Below are 20,311 nucleotides of genomic sequence, written 5' to 3' on the forward strand. Positions count from 1 at the left end.
GCTACTCACTTGTCAGCTGCTTCCTTCATGCTGATGCCACCTTTCTTTTTTATAGGGAATTAACTTAAATGTTTTACTTAACTCATTATCTAAATATCTCAAATTTTAACCTACTAAAAAATTCAGAACCCTTTATTGTCACTATGGCTTGTTATTTAACATTGTTCCCTATATCCGATTGATTGAATACTGATTGTAATTATAAATTATCAAATTGGTTTTAGTTTTAGGCTGCGTTTGCCGACAACGCAACAACGAGGTGGCACTATACTAGCATATGCCGTTCACTCCCCGTTTCTGCCCCCCCATCGCTCCAGATGCTAGCTCTAGGCTGCGGGCCGCTTCCCTCTTCTCGGCCAGTCGCTCCTACATCGTCCTGTCACCCCTTGCGTCCTGCCTTGCTTCGTCGGGCAGGGCTGTGAGGAACCATTGAATGTTGGAGCGAGTGGCCGAGAGGAAGAATGCGGCACGGTACACGGCCTAGGGCTAGTGTCTGGAGGGATGGGGGCAGGGGGAAGCAGGGAGCAAGCAGCCAGAGAGCAGGGGGGAAGCGAGGAGTAGGGAACGAGCAGCCTGGAGTGAGTGGCCGGGGTGCGGAGGTTGAAAGAGTGCATGAGCCAGTTAGTCCTGGCAAAGCAAGACATAGGCTGCGCATGTGCAGCATCTCAGATCGCAGGAGACCATTTGTGCATGTGCGCATCTTAAAGTGCTCTGATGATGCCAGCAGGCCGCTGCTTTGTCAATCATTTTGTTAGTTTTATGCTAATTAATTGATCCAGTCTTACTTTATGGTTGATTAAGTGTAGTTACCAGATCTATACGCAGTCCTCTAGCTGTGGGGGGTTGGTCTAACTTGTGTTTTATACAGTTCCAGCATAGTCTCCCTGCTCTTATACTCTAGGCTTCATCTAATAAAGTATCCCGTATGTCTTCTTCACCACCTTACTTACCTGCCCTGCCACCTACTGGTATCTGTGGACATGCACTCAAAGGTCCGCCTGTTCCTCTACACCTTTCAGGATCTTACCATTCACTGTGCATTCCCTTGCCTTGTTTGTCCTCCCCAAATGCATTACCTCACACTTCTCTGGGTTAAATTCCATTTGCCACTTTTCTGCCCACCTGACCAGTCCATTGATATCTTCCTCCAGTCTGCAGATTTCTTCATTATCAACCGGATGGCCAAATTTTGTAACATTTCTTAATCATGGCCCCGATATTTAAGTTAAATCATTGATAAATACTACAAAAAGCAAGTGGCCCAGCACTTTTTAAAATTCTTTCACAGGATACTGGCAAGGCCAAAATTTATTGCCCAAATTGAGTCCTGTGGAAACCCAAATGGAAACAGGCTTCCAGTCAGGATTCAGTTCTGGTTATGATTAACAGTAGCAATAACAGTAGAATCCAAACCCTGCTGTCACTTGTGAACTCACTGGAGCAAGCTGCCTTTACTTTTAAAACTCTTCCCACAGTCAGAACATTTAAAAAGGTCTCTGTTCAGTGTGAATAAGTTGGTGTTCGGAGAGGTAGGATGTCGCTGTGAATCCCTTCCCACACACAGAGCAGGTGAACGGCCCCTCCCCAGTGTGAACTCGCTGGTGTCTCAGCAAACTGCCTTTACTTTTAAATCTCTTCTCACAGTCACAACATTTAAAAAGTCTTTTATCAGTGTGAACAAGTTGGTGCTGAGTGAGGTGGGACGATCGAGTGAATCCCTTCCCACACACAGAGCAGGTGAACGGTCTCTCCCCTGTGTGAACTCGTTGGTGCATCAGAAGCTCGGATGAATGCCTGCATTCCTTCCCACACTCCGTGCAGGTGAACGGCCTCTCCCCTGTGTGAACTCGCTGGTGTCTCAGCAGATTGCCTTTACTTTTAAATCTCTTCTCACAGTCAGAACATTTAAAAAGTCTTTTATCAGTGTGAACAAGTTGGTGCTGAGTGAGGTGGGACGACCGAGTGAATCCCTTCCCACACACAGAGCAGGTGAACGGTCTCTCCCCAGTGCAAGTTTGTTGGTGATTCAGTAAATTATTTTTGCTTTTAAACCTCTTTTCACAGTCAGAACAGTTAAAGGGCCTCTTATCAGAATGAAACTGCTGGTGTGACTGGAGGCTCAATAAAGGGTTAAATCCCTTCCCAAATTCAAGGCACTTGTGAGTGTGTTGGTGTTGCAACAGCTCGTTTTTGCTTTTAAAGCTCTTTTCACAGTCAGAACATTTAAAGGGTCTCTTCTCAGAATGAACCCGCTCATGTGTCCGGAGGTTTGATAAAGTATTAAATCCCTTCCCACATTCAAGGCAGGTGAATGGCCTCTCTCCAGTGTGAAGTCGCTGGTGTGTCAGCAGGTTGGATGAATTAATGAATCCCTTCCCACACACTGAGCAGGTGAATGGCCTCTCCCCAGTGTGAACTCGCTGGTGTGTCAGCAGATTGGATGGATTAATGAATCCCTTCCCACACATTGAGCAGGTGAACCATTTCTCCCTAGTGTGAACTCGCTGGTGTTTCAAAAGGTTGGTTGACTGAGTGAACCCCTTCCCACACATGGAGCAGGTGAATGGCCTGTCCCCAGTGTGACTGCGCTGATGAATTTCCAGCTGGGATGGGTAATTGAAACCCTTCCCACAGTACCCACATTTCCAGGGTTTCTCTGTGGTGCTGGTATCCTTGCGTTTCTCCAGGTTGGATGATCACTTGAAGCCTTGTCCTCAGAACACATGTACGGTTTCTCCTTGCTGTGAATGTTGCAATGTCAGTGCACTGGAACACTCTCACTTGGGTGTGTCTTGGTGCTTTTCCAGTCACACTAATGTTTGAAATCTTTTCCCACAGACAGAACATAAACATTTCTCCTTCCACATTTAAAGGCCAATGAGATTCAGGTCCCAATGAATCAAGTGACTGTCAGATCTTGACGAGATGTTTGATTTGAGTTTCTCATCTGTAAAGCCTCTCCTTCGAATCCCCTGTAAAAAGATTACACAGAATGATATAGAATACACAAACGGGCCATTCAGTCCAACTAGTCTGTACAGGTGCTTATACACCTCATGCGTCGGCTCTCATTCCATCTACCTCATTTCAGCCTTTCAGCAGACCTTTTTATTCCCTTTTGCTCTCATGTTTTCATTTAGTTTCCTTTATTGAAAGCATCTCAACTATTTGCCTCAACCACTTCCACATTCTACCCACTGAGTGAGAAATCTCTCCTAATTTCCCTATTGGATTTATTAGTAACTGTATTCATCGCCCCTAGATTTCACTTAATTCAGAAGTGGAAACATTCTCTCCATGTCTATCCTGGCCAACCCACTGATAATTTTAAACAACTCTATCACATCACTGCCTAGTCTTCTGTTTCCTAAATAAAAAAGCTCCAAGCTGTTCAATCTTTCCTGATACTTGTAATCGCTCAGTTTACAAAAGCCATCACTGTCAGTCCAGGATAGAAATTCAGAAGAGACAAACATTTCCCTTGGTTTGAGTTTGCAGTGTGTAAATCCTCCCTTTCTAAGCCCCTGTAAAAGGAGTTTACAAATGATCACTGTCATTCCAGGATAGAAATTCACAACATTTGCTCCTCCTGCTTCCTGGCCCAGGATTGCCGTGCATGTGCCCTGCTGCATATTGCCTCCTGTAAAGATGACGGCCTGGGCTGGTCACTGGGAGAAGCCTTGCAGCTGCCGCCCCGTTCAGTGCAAACATGGCACCGGTAGCTTCTTATTCAGGGTTTGAGGCTGACACCGGGTGTTTAAGAAGCCTCTCCACCCACGTCAGCTCCATTCCTCTCCTGAACTCAGTGGTTTCTCACCCGCTGCGGATCCGACATGACCGCCTCTGTCCAGGTCCACCACCTCCACTGCGCATGTTCCAGACACAGCCCACACCGCACCCGAGCAGGAGCTTCTGTAATGAGGATAGGGCACATTCTGTCTCATGGGAATGCTGGGTAACAGACCAACCATTGAAAGACCGCATTACTGAAGAGAAAATAATGTTACAATCCGACTGAGATTGGAGCCAAAAGACCAGGATATAAAATTAATTGATGCAGAAACCCAAGTGCACTATGCTCTATGGCATAATTTTGTCCTGGATGTAATTAACAGTAGCAATAACAGCAGAACTAACCTCTACAGTCAGATATGAACTCCCTGGTCTGTCAGCAGGTTAAGTGAAAATGAGGTCCCACATACACAACATTTCAACAGCCTCTCTGCAGTAAGAATGCCCTAATCATGCATCAAATCTTTTCAACTTTTAAAGCTGGTGTGTTAGTAGATGGGAAACTGAGTAAATCCCTTCACACACGAACTTACAGCATAGAAGGAAGCTGTTCAGCCCATTGAGTCCATGCTGACTCTCTGTAAAGCCATCCAGTCAATCCCACTCTCCCATTCGATCCTCGTAGCTCTGCAAGGTTATTTCCAAGTGCCCATCCAATTTACTTTTGAAAGCATCATCGTCTCTGCCTCTGCTACCCTCGTAGGCAGCGAGTTCCAGGTCATTATAACAAATTGTATAATAAAGTTCTCCCTCATATTCCCCCTATATCTCTCACCCAAAACCTTAAATCTGTGTCCATCAGCTAACGGGAACAGCTTTACTTTGTCTACCCCATCAAAACCAGTCATAATCTTGTACCACCTTATCAAATCTCCTCTCAAGCTACTTTGCTCCAAGGAGAACAACCACAGCTTCTCCAACCTAGCCTTGTCGCTAAAATCCCTCATTCCCTGGAACCATTCTGATAATGAGCTGACAAATAGCAAGTAACATTCAGGGCACACAAGTACCAGGCAAAGACTATCTCCTCTTGATATTCATCTGCATTATCACTGTATCCCCCAATATCAACACCCTGGGGCTTACCATTAACCAGAAACTGAACTGAAGCAGCCACATAAATACTGTGGCTACAAGAGCAGGTCAGAGGCTGGGAATTCTGTGCTGGGTAGCTCACCTCCTGACTCCCCAAAGCCTGTGCACCATCTACAAGGCACAAGTTTGTTTTATTATTCTTTTATGGGATGCGGACATCAATGGGAAGGCCAGCATTTGTTGCCCATCCCGAATTGCCTATGAATTGAGTGGCTTGCTAGGCCAGTTAAAGAGTCAACCACATTGCTGTGGGTCTGGAGTCACACTTAGGCCAGACCAGGAAAGGATGGCTGATTTCCTTCCCTAAAAGAACATGAGGGAACCAGATGGGTTTTTATGACAATTGATAATAGTTTCATGGCACCATTAATACCACTAGTTTTCAATTCCAGATTTTATTAATTAATTGAATTTAAATCCCACCAGCTGCTGTGGTGGGATTTCAACACAAGAATATAGGACTTAGGAGCAGGAGGAGGCCTTTCCGCCCTTCGAGTCTGCTCCGCCATTTCAATAAAATCGTGGCTGATCTGGTTGTGGTCTCAACTCCACGTTCCTGTCTGCCCCCCATAACCCTTGACTCCCTTGTTTATCAAAACTCTGTCTAACTCAGCCTTGAATAAATTTAATGACTCAGCCTCCACTACTTTTTGGGGAAGAGAATTCCACAGACTAACGACCCTCAAAATAATTAGAGGCATGGTGTACAAAGGTCAAGAAGTTGCATTAAACCAATATGAAACTTCCTCTGCTGCTTCCCTCCCCAAACCTCACCGCCTTTCTACCTCTCTTTACTCCTTTAAGACGCTACTTAAAACCTACCTCTAACAAAGCTTTTGGTCATCTGCCCCAATATCTCATTCTGTGGCTTTGTGTCAAATTTTGCTTGAAAATGCTCCTGTGAAAAGCATTGGAAGGTTCTATAACGTGCAAGGTGCTATAAAAATACAAAGGGTTATTGATTTGGACATATAGCGCTGTTCCTTCATCGTCACGGAGTCAAAATCCTGTAACTCATTACCTGACAGCATTGTAGGAGCACCTTCACCACACAAACTGCAGCAGTTCAAGAAAGCGGCCCAACATCAATCACCTTCACAACTGGCAACTAGTGATTCACAACATATGTTGGTTTTGCTAGTGATGTGCATATACTGAGAATGAAATTTAAAAAAAAACCTGTATATGTAAAATGCATTAAAAGCCACTACAGAAATATTTGTTCCTAAATCAATACTCTTTTACACTGTACAGGCCATGTCTCTTGAGCAACTTAATCTCCCCTAGAATCTGCCACCCTTGACAGTCCCACATCAGAAATGGTTAGGCCAGACTGGGCTCAAAAGTACTCGGGGTTCAACCAGCAGTTTTTTCTCCATCTCCACTTCAGCTCAAACTGATGGAGCAAAAAAGACTTGCACAGGAGGCCAGGGACCGACTTCGGCATCCAACACCAATACATTCCAGTAATAGCTGCAAATCAGGAGGTGGAAGGAAGAGAGGAACTTGGTGAAATTACAATCACCAGGGAAGCGGTACGGAGCAAACTGATGGAGCTGCGGGCTGACAAGTCCCCGGGTCCTTATGGGCTTCATCCTAGGGTCTTAAAAGAAGTGACTAATGAGGTAATGGATGAGTTGCTGTTAATTTTTCAAAATTCGCTAGATTCTGGAAAGGTTCCATCAGACTGGAAAGTAGCAAATATAACCCCTCTATTCAAGGGGGGAGGAGGCAGAAAACAGGTAACTATAGGCCATTTAGCTTGATGTCTGTCATGGAGAAGGTGTTAGAATCGATTATTAAGGAGGCTATAGTTGGGCACTTAAAAAACCTCAAGGTAATTATGTGAAAGGGAAATCATGTTTAACAAATTTATTGCAGTTCTTTGAAGGCGTAACATAAAGGGGAGCCCATTGATGTACTGTACTTGGATTTCCAGAAGACATTGGACAAGTTGCGCAAAAGTAGGAGCTCATGGTGTGGGGGGTAACATATTAGTATGGATAGGAGATTGGCTGGCTGGCAGAAAACAGTATGCAGAAATGGGTCCTTTTCTGATTGGCAGGATGTGACGAGTGGAGTCCCACAGGGGTCTGTGCTGGGGCCTCAACTTTTTACAACTTATATCAATGATTTAGATGAGGGGAGCGATGGCATGGTAGCTAAATTTGCAGATGACACAAAGATAGGTAGGAAAGTATGTCATGAAGAGGACATAAGGAGGTTGAAGACCGATGTAGATAGGTCGAGTGGGTGGACAAAATTCTGGCAGATGGAGTATAATGTGGGAAAACATGAAGATGTCCACTTTGGCAGGAAAAATAAAAAAAGCAGATTACTTAAATGGAGAATTCCGAGGTGCAGAGTCATAGAGTTATACAGCACAGAAACAGGCCCTTTGGCCCATCGCGTCTGTGCCAGCCATCATGCACCTAACTATTCTAATCCCATTTTCCAGCACTTGGCCTGTAGCCTTGTATGCTATGGCTTTTCAAGTGCTCATCTAAATACTAATTAAATGTTGTGAGGGTTCCTGCCTCTACTATCTCTTCAAGGCAGTGCATTCCAGATTCCAACCACCCTCTGGTGAAAAAATGTTTCCCCAAATCCCCTCTAAACCTCCTGCCCCTTACCTTAAATCTATGCACCCCCGGTTATTGACACCTCCGCTAAGGGAAAAAGTTTCTTCCTATCTAACCTACCAATGCCCCTCTTAATTTTGTACACCTCAATCATATCCCCCCTCAGCCTTCTCTGCTTTAAGCTGAAATGCTCCAGCCCAGGCAACATCCTGGTGAATCTGCTCTGCACCCTCTACAGTGCAATTACATCCTTCCTATAGTGTGGTGCCCAGAACTGTACACAGTACTCCAGCTGTGGCCTAACTAGCATTTTATACAGCTCCATCATAAGCTCCCTGCTCTGATATTCTATGCTTCAGCTAATAAAGGCAAGAATCCCATATGCCTTCCTAACCACCTATCTACCTGTGCTGCTGCCTTCAGTGATCTACGGACAAGTACACCAAGGTCCCTCTGACCTTCTGTACTTCCTAGGATCCTACCATCCATTGTATATTGCCTTGCCTTGTTAGTCCTCCCAAAAATGCATCACCTCACACTTCTCAAGATTAAATTCCATTTTCCACTGCTCCGCCCATCTTACCAGCCCATCTATATCGTCCTGTAATCTAAAGCTTTCCTCCTCACTATTTACGACACCACCAATTTTCGTGTCATCAGCGAACTTACTGATCATACCTCCTATATTCACCTCCCATAATCATTAATGTACACTACAAACAGCAAGGGTCCCAGCACCAATCCCGGTGGTACACCACTGGTCACAAGCTTTAACTCGCAAAAAGAACCCTTGACGATCACCCTCTGCCTACTGCCACTAAGCCAATTTTGGATCCAATTTGCCAAATTGCCCTGGATCCCATGGGCTCTTACCTTTTTAACCAATCTCCCCTGCGGGACCTTATCAAAATCCTTACTGAAGTCCATATGGACCACATCAACTGCTTTACCCTCATCTACACATCCAGTCACTGCCTCAAAAAATTCAATCAAGTTAGACACGATCTCCCCCAGACAAAGCCATACTGACTATTCCTGGTTAATCCCTGCCTCTCCAAGTGGAGATTAATCCTGTCCCTCAGAATTTTTTCCAATAGTTTCCCAACCACTGTTAGACTCACCAGCCTGTAATTATCTGGTTTATGCCTGCTACCCTTCTTGAATAATTGCACCACATTCACTGCCCTCTAATCCTCTGGTATCTCTCCTGTGGCCAGACAGGATTTGAAAATGTGTGCCAGAGCCCCTGCTATATCCTCCCTTGCCTCACATAACAGCCTGGGATACATCTCATCTGGGCCTGGGGATTTATCCACTTTTAAGCCTGCTAAAACAGCTAATACTTCCTCCCTTTCAATGCTAATATGTTCAAGTATATCACAAACCCCCTCCCTGATCTCTACATCTACACTGTCCTTCTCCATAGTAAACACCGATGAAAAGTAATCATTTAAAACCTCACCTATGTCCTCCAGCTTCACACAGATTGCCACATTTGTCCCTACTCTTTCCCTGGTTATCCTCTTGCCCTTAATATACTTTATAAAACGCCTTAGGATTTTCCTTTATCTTGCCCGCCAGTGTTTTTTCCATGTCCCCTCTTCGCTCACATTACTTTTATTTTTTTAAGTACCCCCTACACTTTCTATACTCCTCTAATGCCTCTGCTATTTTCAGCCCTCTGAATCTGCCACAAACCTTTTTTTTCCTGATCCAATACTCTATATCCCTTGACATCCAGGGTTCCCTGGACTTGTTGGTCCTACCCTTCACCTTAATGGGTACATGTTGGCTCTGAACCCTCACTATTTCCTCTTTGAATGACTCTCACTGGTGTGATGTAGACTCTCTTACAAGTAGCTGCTCCCAGTCCACTTTGGCCAGATCCTGTTTTACCATATTGAAATCGGCCTTCCCCCAATTCAGTCCCTTTATTTCCTGTCCATCTTTGTCCTTTTCCATAACTACCTTATATCTTAGAGTTATCGTCACTATCCCCAAAATGCTCCCCCACTGATACTTCTACCACTTGTCCAGCTTCATTCCCGAGGATTAGGTCCAGTACTGCCCCTTCTCTTGTAGGACTTTCTACATACTGGCTCAAAAAGCTCTCCTGTATGCATTTTAAGAATTCCGCCCCCCTTTAAGACTTTTGCACTAAGACTATCCCAGTTGATATTGAGGAAATTGAAATCCCCTATTACCCTATTATTTTTACACCTCTGAGATTTTCCCACATATCTGCACCTCTAGCTCTCCCTGACTGTTTGGAGGCCTGTAGTACACTCCCAGCCAAGTGATTGCCCCCTTTTTGTTTTCAAGTTCTACCCATATACCTCATTTGAGGAACCTTCTAAGGTATCATCCCTCCTTACTGCAGTAATTGACTCCTTGATCAACAGTGCAATGCCACCTCCTCTTTTACGCCCTCCCCTGTCTTGTCTGAAGATTCTATACCCTGGAATATTGAGCTACCAGTCCTGCCCCTCCCTCAACTATGTCTCTCTGATGGCATTATGATATTATTGCTATGTACTAATCAATGCCCTCAATTCATCTGCCTTACTGGTCAGACTCCTTGCATTAAAATAGATGCAATCCAGCCTTGCATTTTTCACTTGTGCCTTAACAGGTCTATATTTGCTCTGCCTTCCAGACTGACTCAGTTTCTCTGCTATATTTGATTGTGCATCACCCCTACTGTACCTCCACTCTGTATCCCATCCCCCTGCCAAATTAGTTTAAACCCCACTGCCGCCAACAGTACTAGCAAACCTCCCAGCAAGGATGTCTGTCCTGTTCCGGTTTAGGTGCAACCCGTCCAACTTTCACAGGTCCCACCTTTGCCAGAAACAGACCCAGTGATCCAGGAAGCTAAATCCCTCCCTCCTGCACCATCTCCTCAGCCACGCATTCATCTGCTCTATCCTCCTATTCCTATACTCACTGGCATGTGGCACCGGAGTAATCCAGAGATTACTACCTTTGAGATCCTGCTTTTTAATCTGCTACCTAGCTCCCTAAATTCTTATTTCAGAACCTCATCCCTCTTTCTACCTATGTCGTTGGTACCAATGTGTACCACGACCTCTGACTGTTCACCCTGCCCCTTCAGAATGTCCTGCAGCCGCTCCGTAACATCCTTGACCCGAGCATCAGGGAGGCAACATACCATCCTGGAGTCACGTTTGCGGCCACAGAAACGCCTATCTGTACCCCTTACGATAGAATCCCCTATAACTATCGCTCTTTCACTCCTTTTCCTCGCTCTTGTGCAGCTGAGCCACAGACTTGGCTCTTGCTGCATTCCCGAGAAGTTATCTCCCTCAACAGTATCCAAAGTGGAAAATTTGTTAGAAAGGAAGATGGACCCAGGGGATTCCTGCACTACCTGCCTAGTTCTTCTACTCTGCCTGGCGATCACCCATTCCCTTTCCGCCTGAGCAGTCTTTACCTCCGGTGTGACCACCTCCCTGTACGATGATCTCAGTCTCATGGATGCTCCACAGTGTCTCTAGCTGCCGCTCCAGATCCGAAACCCGGATTTCGAGTAGCTGCAGCTGGAGACACTTCCTGCACACATGTTCGTCCTGGACACTGGAAGTGTCCCCGACTTCCCACATTGCACAGGAGGAGCACTCCACGTTGCCGAGCTGCCCTGCCATGACTTACCCTTAATTGATCTCCTTAAATTACCTATAAATTAGATTTACACTAGGGACCCTGATTCCCTAAAAAGAACACTACCTACTATATTAAAAAAAACTGTAGACCTTTCCCTTTACTTTTAGTTACTTACCCAACTATTTAGAGTCATTCCCTAATAGCAGTTACTTACCAACCAATCATCTTTCAGTTTTCCTGTGATGTCACTGCTCACTTTGTTTTTCAAACTCTGGCGCGCCTGGACTGCTCTCTGCTCTGCTCCTGGAAGGTAAGCGACTGGGCCTCGATCCTCGGGCTTAATTTATCTGCTCCGCTCTCGGCGTTCTCCCCACAGATTTGCTCCTCTCCCAGAAGGTAACAGGAATCTAGGTGTTCTAGTGCATAAGTCACAAAAAATTAGTATGCAGGTACAGCAAGTCATAAAGCAGGCTGATGGCATGCTACACTCTATTACGGGAGGAATTGAAAATAGAAGTATGGAGGTTATGCTTCACTTATACAGGGCATTGGTGAGACAACATCTCGAATACTGTGTGCAGTTTTGGTCTCCTTATTTAAGGATGTAAATGCATTGGAGGTGGTTCAGAGGAGGTTTACTAGATTGATACCTGGAATGAACAGGTTGCCTTACAAGGAAAGGTTGAACAGACTGGGCTTATTTCACTGGGGTTCAGTACAGTGAGGGGAGACTTGATTGAAGTATTGAAGATCCTGAATGGTCTTAACAAGGTGGAAAGGATGTTTCCTCTTGTGGGCAAGTCCAGAACTTGGGGCACTGTATTAAAATTAGGGGTCGTCCTTTTAGGACTGAGATGAGGAGAATTTTTTTCTCAGGGTTGTGCAACTTTGGAATTCTCTGCCTCAGAAGCTGGTGGAGGCAGGGTCATTGAATATTTTTAAGGCAGAGGTAGATAGATTCTTGTTAGACAAGGGAATCAAAGGTTATCGGGGGTAGAAGGGAGTGTGGAATTCGAGATGCAAACAGATCAGCCATGATCCTATTGAATGGCAGAGCAGGCTCAAGGGGCTGAATGGCCTACTTCCGCTCCTAATTTGTATGTTCGTATGATACAAACCAGCTCTTAGTTGGTCCGTCTGTATTACTAGACTGGTTCTGTGAGCAACGCCTGCAATAAAACAAAAACAAAACTCTGCGGATGCTGGAAATCTGAAATAAAGAGAGAAAGTGCTAGAAATACTCAGGTCAGGCAGCATCTGTGGAGAGAGAAGCAGAGTTAGTGTTTCAGGGTGAGCAGATTGAATTATAGGGAATAAAAATGGTGCAGAATTTGATGGTCAATATTAGCTCAGAAGTGGAGCAGAAATTGACTAGTGCAGGAAAAACAGTTGCTGACCATGAACGATAATGGGGGAGACAAAGCTGGTAGTCCAGCAGCGCAAGGTCGGGGGATGGGCAGCAGTGGAAACCACATTTAGTCATGGTTGGCAGAAGCAGTAAAATACCAAACATGTCTAAAATACACCCTTTACTAGAAGGAGAGGAAGTTAGACAATGGCAGAGGGGCAATCAGGAAGGGCAGAGGTTAACCAAAGCAACAGATGGACATGGATTCAGATCCACAGCAAAGGAGCTCACCAGCCCCAGAGCCATGGAACCTCTCAGATAACACAACATAGCAGTACAAGTCCTAAATTGCAGATAAATGTTGAAAAATAATCACCTCTGAAACTATTTCACTGTTTGAAAATTTAAAACCTCCTGCTGGGGCCTGCAGCTAAAAAGGTCTCAGAAGCCCTCGGGTCAGAGGTTTCAAAAATCATGTCACTGAGGGAATACCCCAGTCAATGGGATGACGTCACCAAGTAATTGCCGCAGCGTGAAGACGTTAACAAGCACACACATACCATCTGCGCCTGCACAAAACAGTCCTGGCAACAGTGAACTGGCTCTGGGAAAACTGCGCATGCAGTATCTCCTGTCAATGATTTTCTCTGCTGGTCACTGGGACTTTGAAGCCCCACCCACTCTCTGTGCCATCACCAAGCTGGCTGCGCATGTGATCTGCTCCCCATTCAACCAAGATGGCGGTTGTTTACCTAGGCCTGTGCCCTGGAAAAAGCCTCGAAGCTGCAAATGCGGGACTTGGAGGTTCCTATTCGGGGCTTGCGGCCTACACCAGGTGTTTCTGAAGCCTCCCTGCCCACCCATCGGCTCCATTCCTCTCATGCACCCCGCCAACTCTCACCCAGTGCTAATGCATCTCCAGCACTTGCACAGCTCTGATCAAAGTGACACTGAGTATGCTCCAGATACAGTCCATTACAGGCAGAGTCAGGAGAATTTATAATGGGGAATAGAGAAATGGCAAAGCTAAATGATTACTTGCGTCTGTCTTCACTGAGGAAGATACAAGAAATCTCCCAGAATTAGAGATCTGAGGGATTAGGGGGTAATGAGGAATTGAAGGAAATTAGTATTAGTAAGAAGGTTGTATTGGAGAAATTAATGGAACTGAAGGTTTATAAGTCCCCAGAATCTGATATGCTACATCCCAGAGTTACATTTGCAGTTTTCCAATCTGCTGGGACCTTTCCAGAATCTAGGGAATTTTGGAAGATTAAAACCAATGCAACCACGATCTCTGTAGCCACTTCTTTTAAGACCCTCGGATTGCAGGCCATCAGGTCCAGGGGACTTGTCAGCCTTTAGTCCCATTAGTTTTCCTAGTACTTTTTCTCTAGCGATAGTGATTGCTTTAAGTTCCTCCCTCGTTTTTGCCTCTTGATTTTCTGCTATTTTTGGGATGTTTTTTGTGTCTCCTGCTGCGAAGACAGATACTCATTCAAAGTCTCTACCAATTTTTGTTTCCCATTCTCATCCTCTAAGGGATGAACAGTTACTTGAGCCACTCGCTTCCTTTTTATATATTCATAAAAGCTTTTACTGTGTTTATATTTCTCGCTAGTTTACTCTCATACTCTAATTTCACCCTTTTTGTAGTCATCCTTTGCTGGTTTCTAAAATTTTCCTCAACTTTCTGGCCTACCACTAATCTCTGCAGTATTGTATGCCTTTTCTTTCGATTTGATATCATTCTTAACTTCCTTAGTTAGCCACAGATGGCCCATCCTTCTCAGTCTTTCTTTGTCAATGGAATATATCTTGTTGAGACTTATGAACTATCTCCTTAAACGCCTGCCACTGCTTCTCTACTCTCTTATCTTTTAACTCATTTTCCCAGTCCACTTTAGTCAACTGTCTTCATTCACTTGTAAGCCTTTATTTAAGTTTAAGACACTAGCTTCATACCCAAACTTCTCACCCTCAAACTGAATGTGAAATTCTATTATGTTATGATCATTCTTGCCTGGAGGATCCTTAACTATGAGGTCATTTATTAAATAAAAACAGAAAGTGCTGGAAAAACTCAGCAGGTCTGGCATCATCTGTGGAGAGAGAAGCAGAGTTAACATTTCAGGTCAGTGACCCTTCTTCAGAACTGGCAGATATAAGAAATGTAAAAGAGTTTAAGCAAGTAAAGCAGGGGTGGGGCAAGAGATAACAAAAGAGGTGTTGATAAGACAAGGTCACAGAATAGCTGACCAGACGGTCATGGGTAAAGGCAAATGGTATGTTAATGGCACAAAAACAAGAAATGCTGGAACCACTCAGCAGGTCTGGCAGCATCTGTGGAAAGAGAAGCAGAGTTAACGTTTCGGGTCAGTGACCCTTCATCGGAACTGACAAATATTAGAAAAGTCACAGGTTATAAGAAAGTAAGGTGGGGGTGGGGCAAGAGATAACAAAGGAGGTCTAGATTGGACCAGGCCACACAGCTGACCAAAAGGTCACGGAGCAAAGGCAAACAATATGTTAATGGTGTGTTGAAAGACAAAGCAGATTAGGTGTTAACACCTACAGATTAGGTGTTAATACACTGAATATTGAACAGCAGCAAGTGCAAACCTGAAAAAAAACAGTGGGTAAGCAAACTGAACAAACTAAGATTAAATGAAATAAACGCAAAAAAAGATTGTAAAAAATGTAAAAGCAAGGAAGAAAAAATAACTAAAAATGAAAGTAAAATGGGGAGCTGTCATGCTCTGAAATTATTGAACTCAATGTTCAGTCCAGCAGGCTGTAGTGTGCCTAATCGGTAGATGAGATGCAGTCGCATCTTCCCCTCCCTTCCCGTCAACATTCCGAAGGGATCGTTCCCTCCGCGACACCCTGGTCCACTCCTCCATTACCCCCACCACCTCGTCCCCGTCACATGGCACCTTCCCCTGCAATCGCAGGAGGTGTAATACCTGCCCATTTACCTCCTCTCTCCTCACTATCCCAGGCCCCAAACACTCCTTTCAGGTGAAGCAGCGATTTACTTGTACTTCTTTCAATGTAGTATACTGTATTCGCTGCTCAGTGTGGTCTCCTCTACATTGGGGAGACCAAGCGCAGACTGGGTGACCGCTTTGTGGAACATCTCCGCTCACTCCGCAAGCAGGACCCTGAGCTTCCGGTTGCTTGCCATTTCAACACTCCCCCCTGCTCACATCTCTGTCCTGGGATTGCTGCAGTGTTCCAGTGAACATCAACGCAAGCTCGAGGAACAGCATCTCATCTACCGATTAGGCACACTACAGCCTGCTGGACTGAACATTGAGTTCAATAATTTCAGAGCATGACAGCCCCCCATTTTACTTTCATTTTTAGTTATTTTTTCTTCCTTGTTTTTACATTCTTTACAATCTTTTTTTGCATTTATTTAATTTCATCTTAGTTTGTTCAGTTTGCTTACCCACTGTTTTTTTTCAGGTTTGCACTTGCTGCTGTTCAATATTCAGTGTATTAACACCTAATCTGTACTAATGCTTTGTCTTTCAACACACCATTAACATATTGTTTGTCTTTGCTCCGTGACCTTTTGGTCAGCTGTGTGGCCTGGTCCAATCTGGACCTCCTTTGTTATCTCTTGCCCCACCCCCACCTCACTTGCTTGTAACCTGTGACTTTTCTAATATTTGTCAGTTCCGAAGAAGGGTCACTGACCCGAAACATTAACTCTGCTTCTCTTTCCACAGATGCTGCCAGACCTGCTAAGTGGCTCTGGCATTTCTTGTTTTTATTTCAGATTTCCAGCATCCGCAGTATTTTGCTTGTACGTTAATGGCATGCTGAAAGACATAGCATTAGCACAGAGGGTATTAATGGACTGAGAACTGAACAGCCACAAACATGAAAAAAAGTGGGTAGGCACAGTAGAAACAAACTAAAATAAAATAAACACAAAAAAGAAAAAATAACTAAAGATAAAAGCAAAAGGGGGGGCCTTCCAGCTTTGAAATTATTGAACTCAATGTTCAGTCCAGCAGGCTGTAGTGTGCCGAATCGATAAATGAGATGCTGTTCCTTGAGCTTGCATTGATGTTCACTGGAACACTGCAGCAATCCCGGGACAGAAATGTGCACATGAGAGCAGGGAGGTGTGTTGAAATGGCCAGCAACCGGAAGCTTGGGGTCATGCTTTCGGACTGAGCGGAGGTGTTCCGCAAAGCGGTCACCCAATCTTGTTTGGTCTCCCCAATGTAGAGGAGACCACATTGTGAGCAGCAAATATAGTATACTAAATTGAAAGTAGTACAAGTAAATCGCTGCTTCACCTGAAAGGAGTGTTTGGGGCCTTAGATAGTGAGGAGAGAGGAGGTAAATGGGCAGGTATTACAGCTCCTGCACTTGCAGGAGAAGGTGACGAGGTGGTGGGGGTAATGGAGGACTGGGCTAGGGTGTCGCGGAGGGAATGATCCCTTCGGAATGGTGACACGGGAAGAGAAGGGAAGATGCTTTGGTAGTGGCATCACGCTGGAGGTGGCGGAAATGATTTATTAATCCTGTCTTATTACGCATTACCAGGTCTAAAACAGCCTGCGCCCGGGTTGGTTCCAGAACATATTGTTCCAAGAAAGTGTCCCTAATACACTCTATGAACTCATCCTCCAGGCTACCTTTGCGAATTTGATTAGTTCAATCTATAAGAAGATTAAAATAGTCTACAATTATTGCAGTACCTTTCCTACAAGCTCTCATTATTTCTTGATTTATATTGTCCTACAGCGTAGCTACTGTTAAGGGGCCGATAAACTACTCCCACCAGTGACTTCTTTCCTTTGCTATTTCTTATCTCCACCCAAACTGATTCTACATCGTGATTTTCTGAGCCGAGATCATCTCTCACTACTGTACTGACCCCATTGTTTATTAACAGAGAGCATCCCCTTTTCCTTTCATCCTATCCTTTTGAAATGTCAAATACTCTTCAATGTTGAGCTCCCAGCCCTGGTCAGCTTGCAACCACATCTCTGAAATGGCTATCATAGCACAAATAGAAAAAAGTGGGTATGACATCAATTCATCCATCTTGTTATGAATGCTGCATGCATTCCGATAAAGGCCTTTAATTTTGTCTTTTTACCATTTTCCCTACTCTGACCTTACTTGCTGGTGCACTCTTACTCTTGTATGTTCTATCCCTTCTTGTCACACTCTGGTTATCATTGCCCGTATTGCTATCCTGCAATATTGTCTTATCCTTTTTTGTTAACTTTCTAAATTGCCCCTCAACTGAACCTTCCCTCACCATTTAGTTTAAAGTCCCCTCTACTGCCCTAGTATTATGATTCGCCAGGACGTTGGTCCCAATAAGGTTCAGGTGAAGGCCGTACCTATGGTACAGCTCCCTCTTTCCTCAGTACTGGTGCCTTATGAATCGAAACCCATTTCTCCCACACCACTCTTTCGGCCACGCATTCAACTCTCTGATCTTATTTACCCCAAGACAATTTACTTGTGGCTCTGGTAGTAATGCAGAGGTTCTGCTTTTTAATTTAGCCCCTAGCTACTCATACTCCCTCAGCAGAACCTTTTCTTAGTCCTACCTAAGTTATTGGTACCCACATGGACCACGATAACTGGATCCTTCCCCTCCCAGTCCATGATCCTCTCCAGCCCCGAGGAGCTGTGCTTAACCCTGGCCTTTGGGACTCACGCTCTTAGCTGCAAAGAACAGTACCTATCTCCCTAACTATACTGTTCCTACTACTACATTCCTTTTTATTCAGCTCACTTTGAATGGTCCCCCTGCAGCACGGTGCTGTGGTCAGTTTGCTGTTTTTGCTCTCGTCCACACAAGCTGAAAGAACCTTGAAGCTGTTGGACAAGTGCAAGGGCAGACCGATCCTTCATTGCTACCTCCTGGGTCCCCATACCTGCCTCACTCACAGTCACACCCTCCTGTCCCTGACCATGCACCAAATCTTAAGTACCTAGCCTAAAGTGTGTGACTGCCTCCTGGAACAAAACGTCCAGGTTACTTTCCCCCTTCTTGATGCATGGCAGCAACCGAATCTTGGATTCTAGCTCATCAACTCTGAGCTAAAGTTCCTCGAGCTGCAGACACTTACTGCAGATATGGTTGCAGTGGATCACACTGGTATCCTCCAGCTCCCACATGCTACAGCTGCAACACATCACCTGCCCTGCCATCTTTATGATGTTTTACTTGGTAACTAATTAGGTCTCTAGTTTAGAAATATCACTAATAATTTTAAGAGTTATATTAAGTAATTTAACTAAACATACAAATTTAATAAAATACTTCTATCTTGCTAGTACCAGTTTAAACTGCTGACCCAGTTTAGAAAGGAAAACTCACCAATCACTTACCTGCTCCCTAATTGATGCCTCTGGGCTTCAACTCTTATTGGCTCCAGCTCCCAGTTTAGGATCACTGCTTGTTTTGTCAAAGACCAGACCAGAACAGCAGCTCCTCCCTCACTGCATTAAATTCCCACACTTCTGAGTTCAACTCTCCATCTTGCAGATATTTGTGCTACTTACTTTGTGCATCAGCAAAACATCCTGTATTTATACTAACCAGAATTTCACAGACCCGAGTCAGACCCTGCTGACTACAGAATCAGCTCTAACTACCTATCTAAGTAACTGTGCAGCGGACACTAGCAGACAGCTTGTTAACTGTTGACTAAGACTGAAAGGAACTACCATTTAATGTTAAAGTCAAGTTAAATGCCAAATGAAAACTTGACTAGATTTTAGAAAGAGATCAACCCTTGAAATTCCCACACTTACCAAATTCCCAAATAAACTCAGCCGTGGTTGTGTTACATAAATCCAGAGGCAGAGAGTTCAAATCCCGCCATGGCAGTTCGAGAATTGGAAATCAAAATCTGGAAATAAAAGAAAGCTGGTTGTCAGTAGAAGTGATGATGAAGCTGCTGGATTGCATAAGAATGTGCATTTTATACAGCACCTTTCCTGACCTCAGGGTGTTCCAAAGTGCTTTTCAGCCAATTAAGCATCTTTAAACAGTGTACTTACTCTTGTAATGTAGGAAAACATAGGCAGCCCAAGCAGTGCACAGCAAGATCTCACAAACAGCAAAGGGATAAAGAACCAGATAGTCCACTTTTTCACAATTACCGTACGGCCCCTCAAAGGATGGAAACCTGCTGACCTTACCCGGTCTGGGCCTGTACGTATGACTGAAGTCTTACACTAACATGGTTGACTATTAACTGACCCCTGAAGTGGCCAAGCGAGTCACTCAGTCATATGAACCCAGTTCAAGGAGGCAGCCGCCCACCACCTTTTCAAGGGGTGACTAGGGACAGGGTAATAAATGCTACCTTTGCCAGCGAGGCCCACATCCCAAGAATGAATTTATAAAAATTTGCAGCCAGTCCTTTCCTCAAAGAGACTGGTGGAAAATCTGAACCCTACTCATTGGAGACACTAAACCCATCGAAACTCAGTACTTGTCAAACACGTTTTCCCGCACCTATTACCTCCTCCCTCCCTTCAAAAGTGGTGGCATTAAAATCACGCGTTTCAGCGTTTTGGGTGGCCTCCCCAGCAGAGAGGCCTATCGACTGCCGCCTCCCACTCAAGCCCCAGGCTCTCTCTCTGCGGCCTTGCGCCTGGCCGCTCACATGCTGATCAGCGTGAACTCCATGACCCACCTGTCGCGCGAACCATTGCAACGCCCCGCCCCCCACAGCCATGGCAACGCCAGCAACCGTTAACCATTTCCCGCCCACATTTCTCGATGCGGGAAATAAAATCCTTCATGCGCCGCCAATAATCGCAATTCGCGCACGCGCAACTGCTCCGGTCTGAGAGAAATGTCAAACTCCGCCCA

The 20,311-nt window shown here is 44.9% G+C and overlaps 1 protein-coding gene across 5 annotated transcripts; it reads right to left on the minus strand.

Moving 5' to 3' along the window:
• Positions 1-697: 697 nt before the first annotated feature.
• LOC137351838 (zinc finger protein 551-like) lies at positions 698-20,257 on the minus strand. Of its 5 annotated transcripts, XM_068016744.1 has the most exons (5): positions 19,492-20,120; positions 19,243-19,340; positions 11,308-11,509; positions 3,818-3,912; positions 698-2,972 (listed from the first exon to the last, which is right to left on the minus strand). In XM_068016744.1, the coding sequence occupies exon 5, from the start codon at positions 2,550-2,552 to the stop codon at positions 1,485-1,487; it is 1,068 nt and encodes a 355-aa protein (XP_067872845.1). In that variant the 5' UTR covers positions 2,553-2,972; positions 3,818-3,912; positions 11,308-11,509; positions 19,243-19,340; positions 19,492-20,120; the 3' UTR covers positions 698-1,484. The 5 variants fall into 5 exon arrangements, with proteins under 5 accessions (XP_067872845.1, XP_067872842.1, XP_067872843.1 ...); XM_068016741.1 differs by lacking the exons at positions 3,818-3,912; positions 19,492-20,120 and adding an exon at positions 20,133-20,257; XM_068016742.1 differs by lacking the exon at positions 3,818-3,912 and having other exon boundaries at positions 19,959-20,120.
• Positions 20,258-20,311: the final 54 nt, after the last annotated feature.

The sequence above is a fragment of the Heterodontus francisci genome, chromosome 36 (assembly GCF_036365525.1).
Source record: "Heterodontus francisci isolate sHetFra1 chromosome 36, sHetFra1.hap1, whole genome shotgun sequence".
Lineage (NCBI taxonomy): Eukaryota > Metazoa > Chordata > Chondrichthyes > Heterodontiformes > Heterodontidae > Heterodontus > Heterodontus francisci.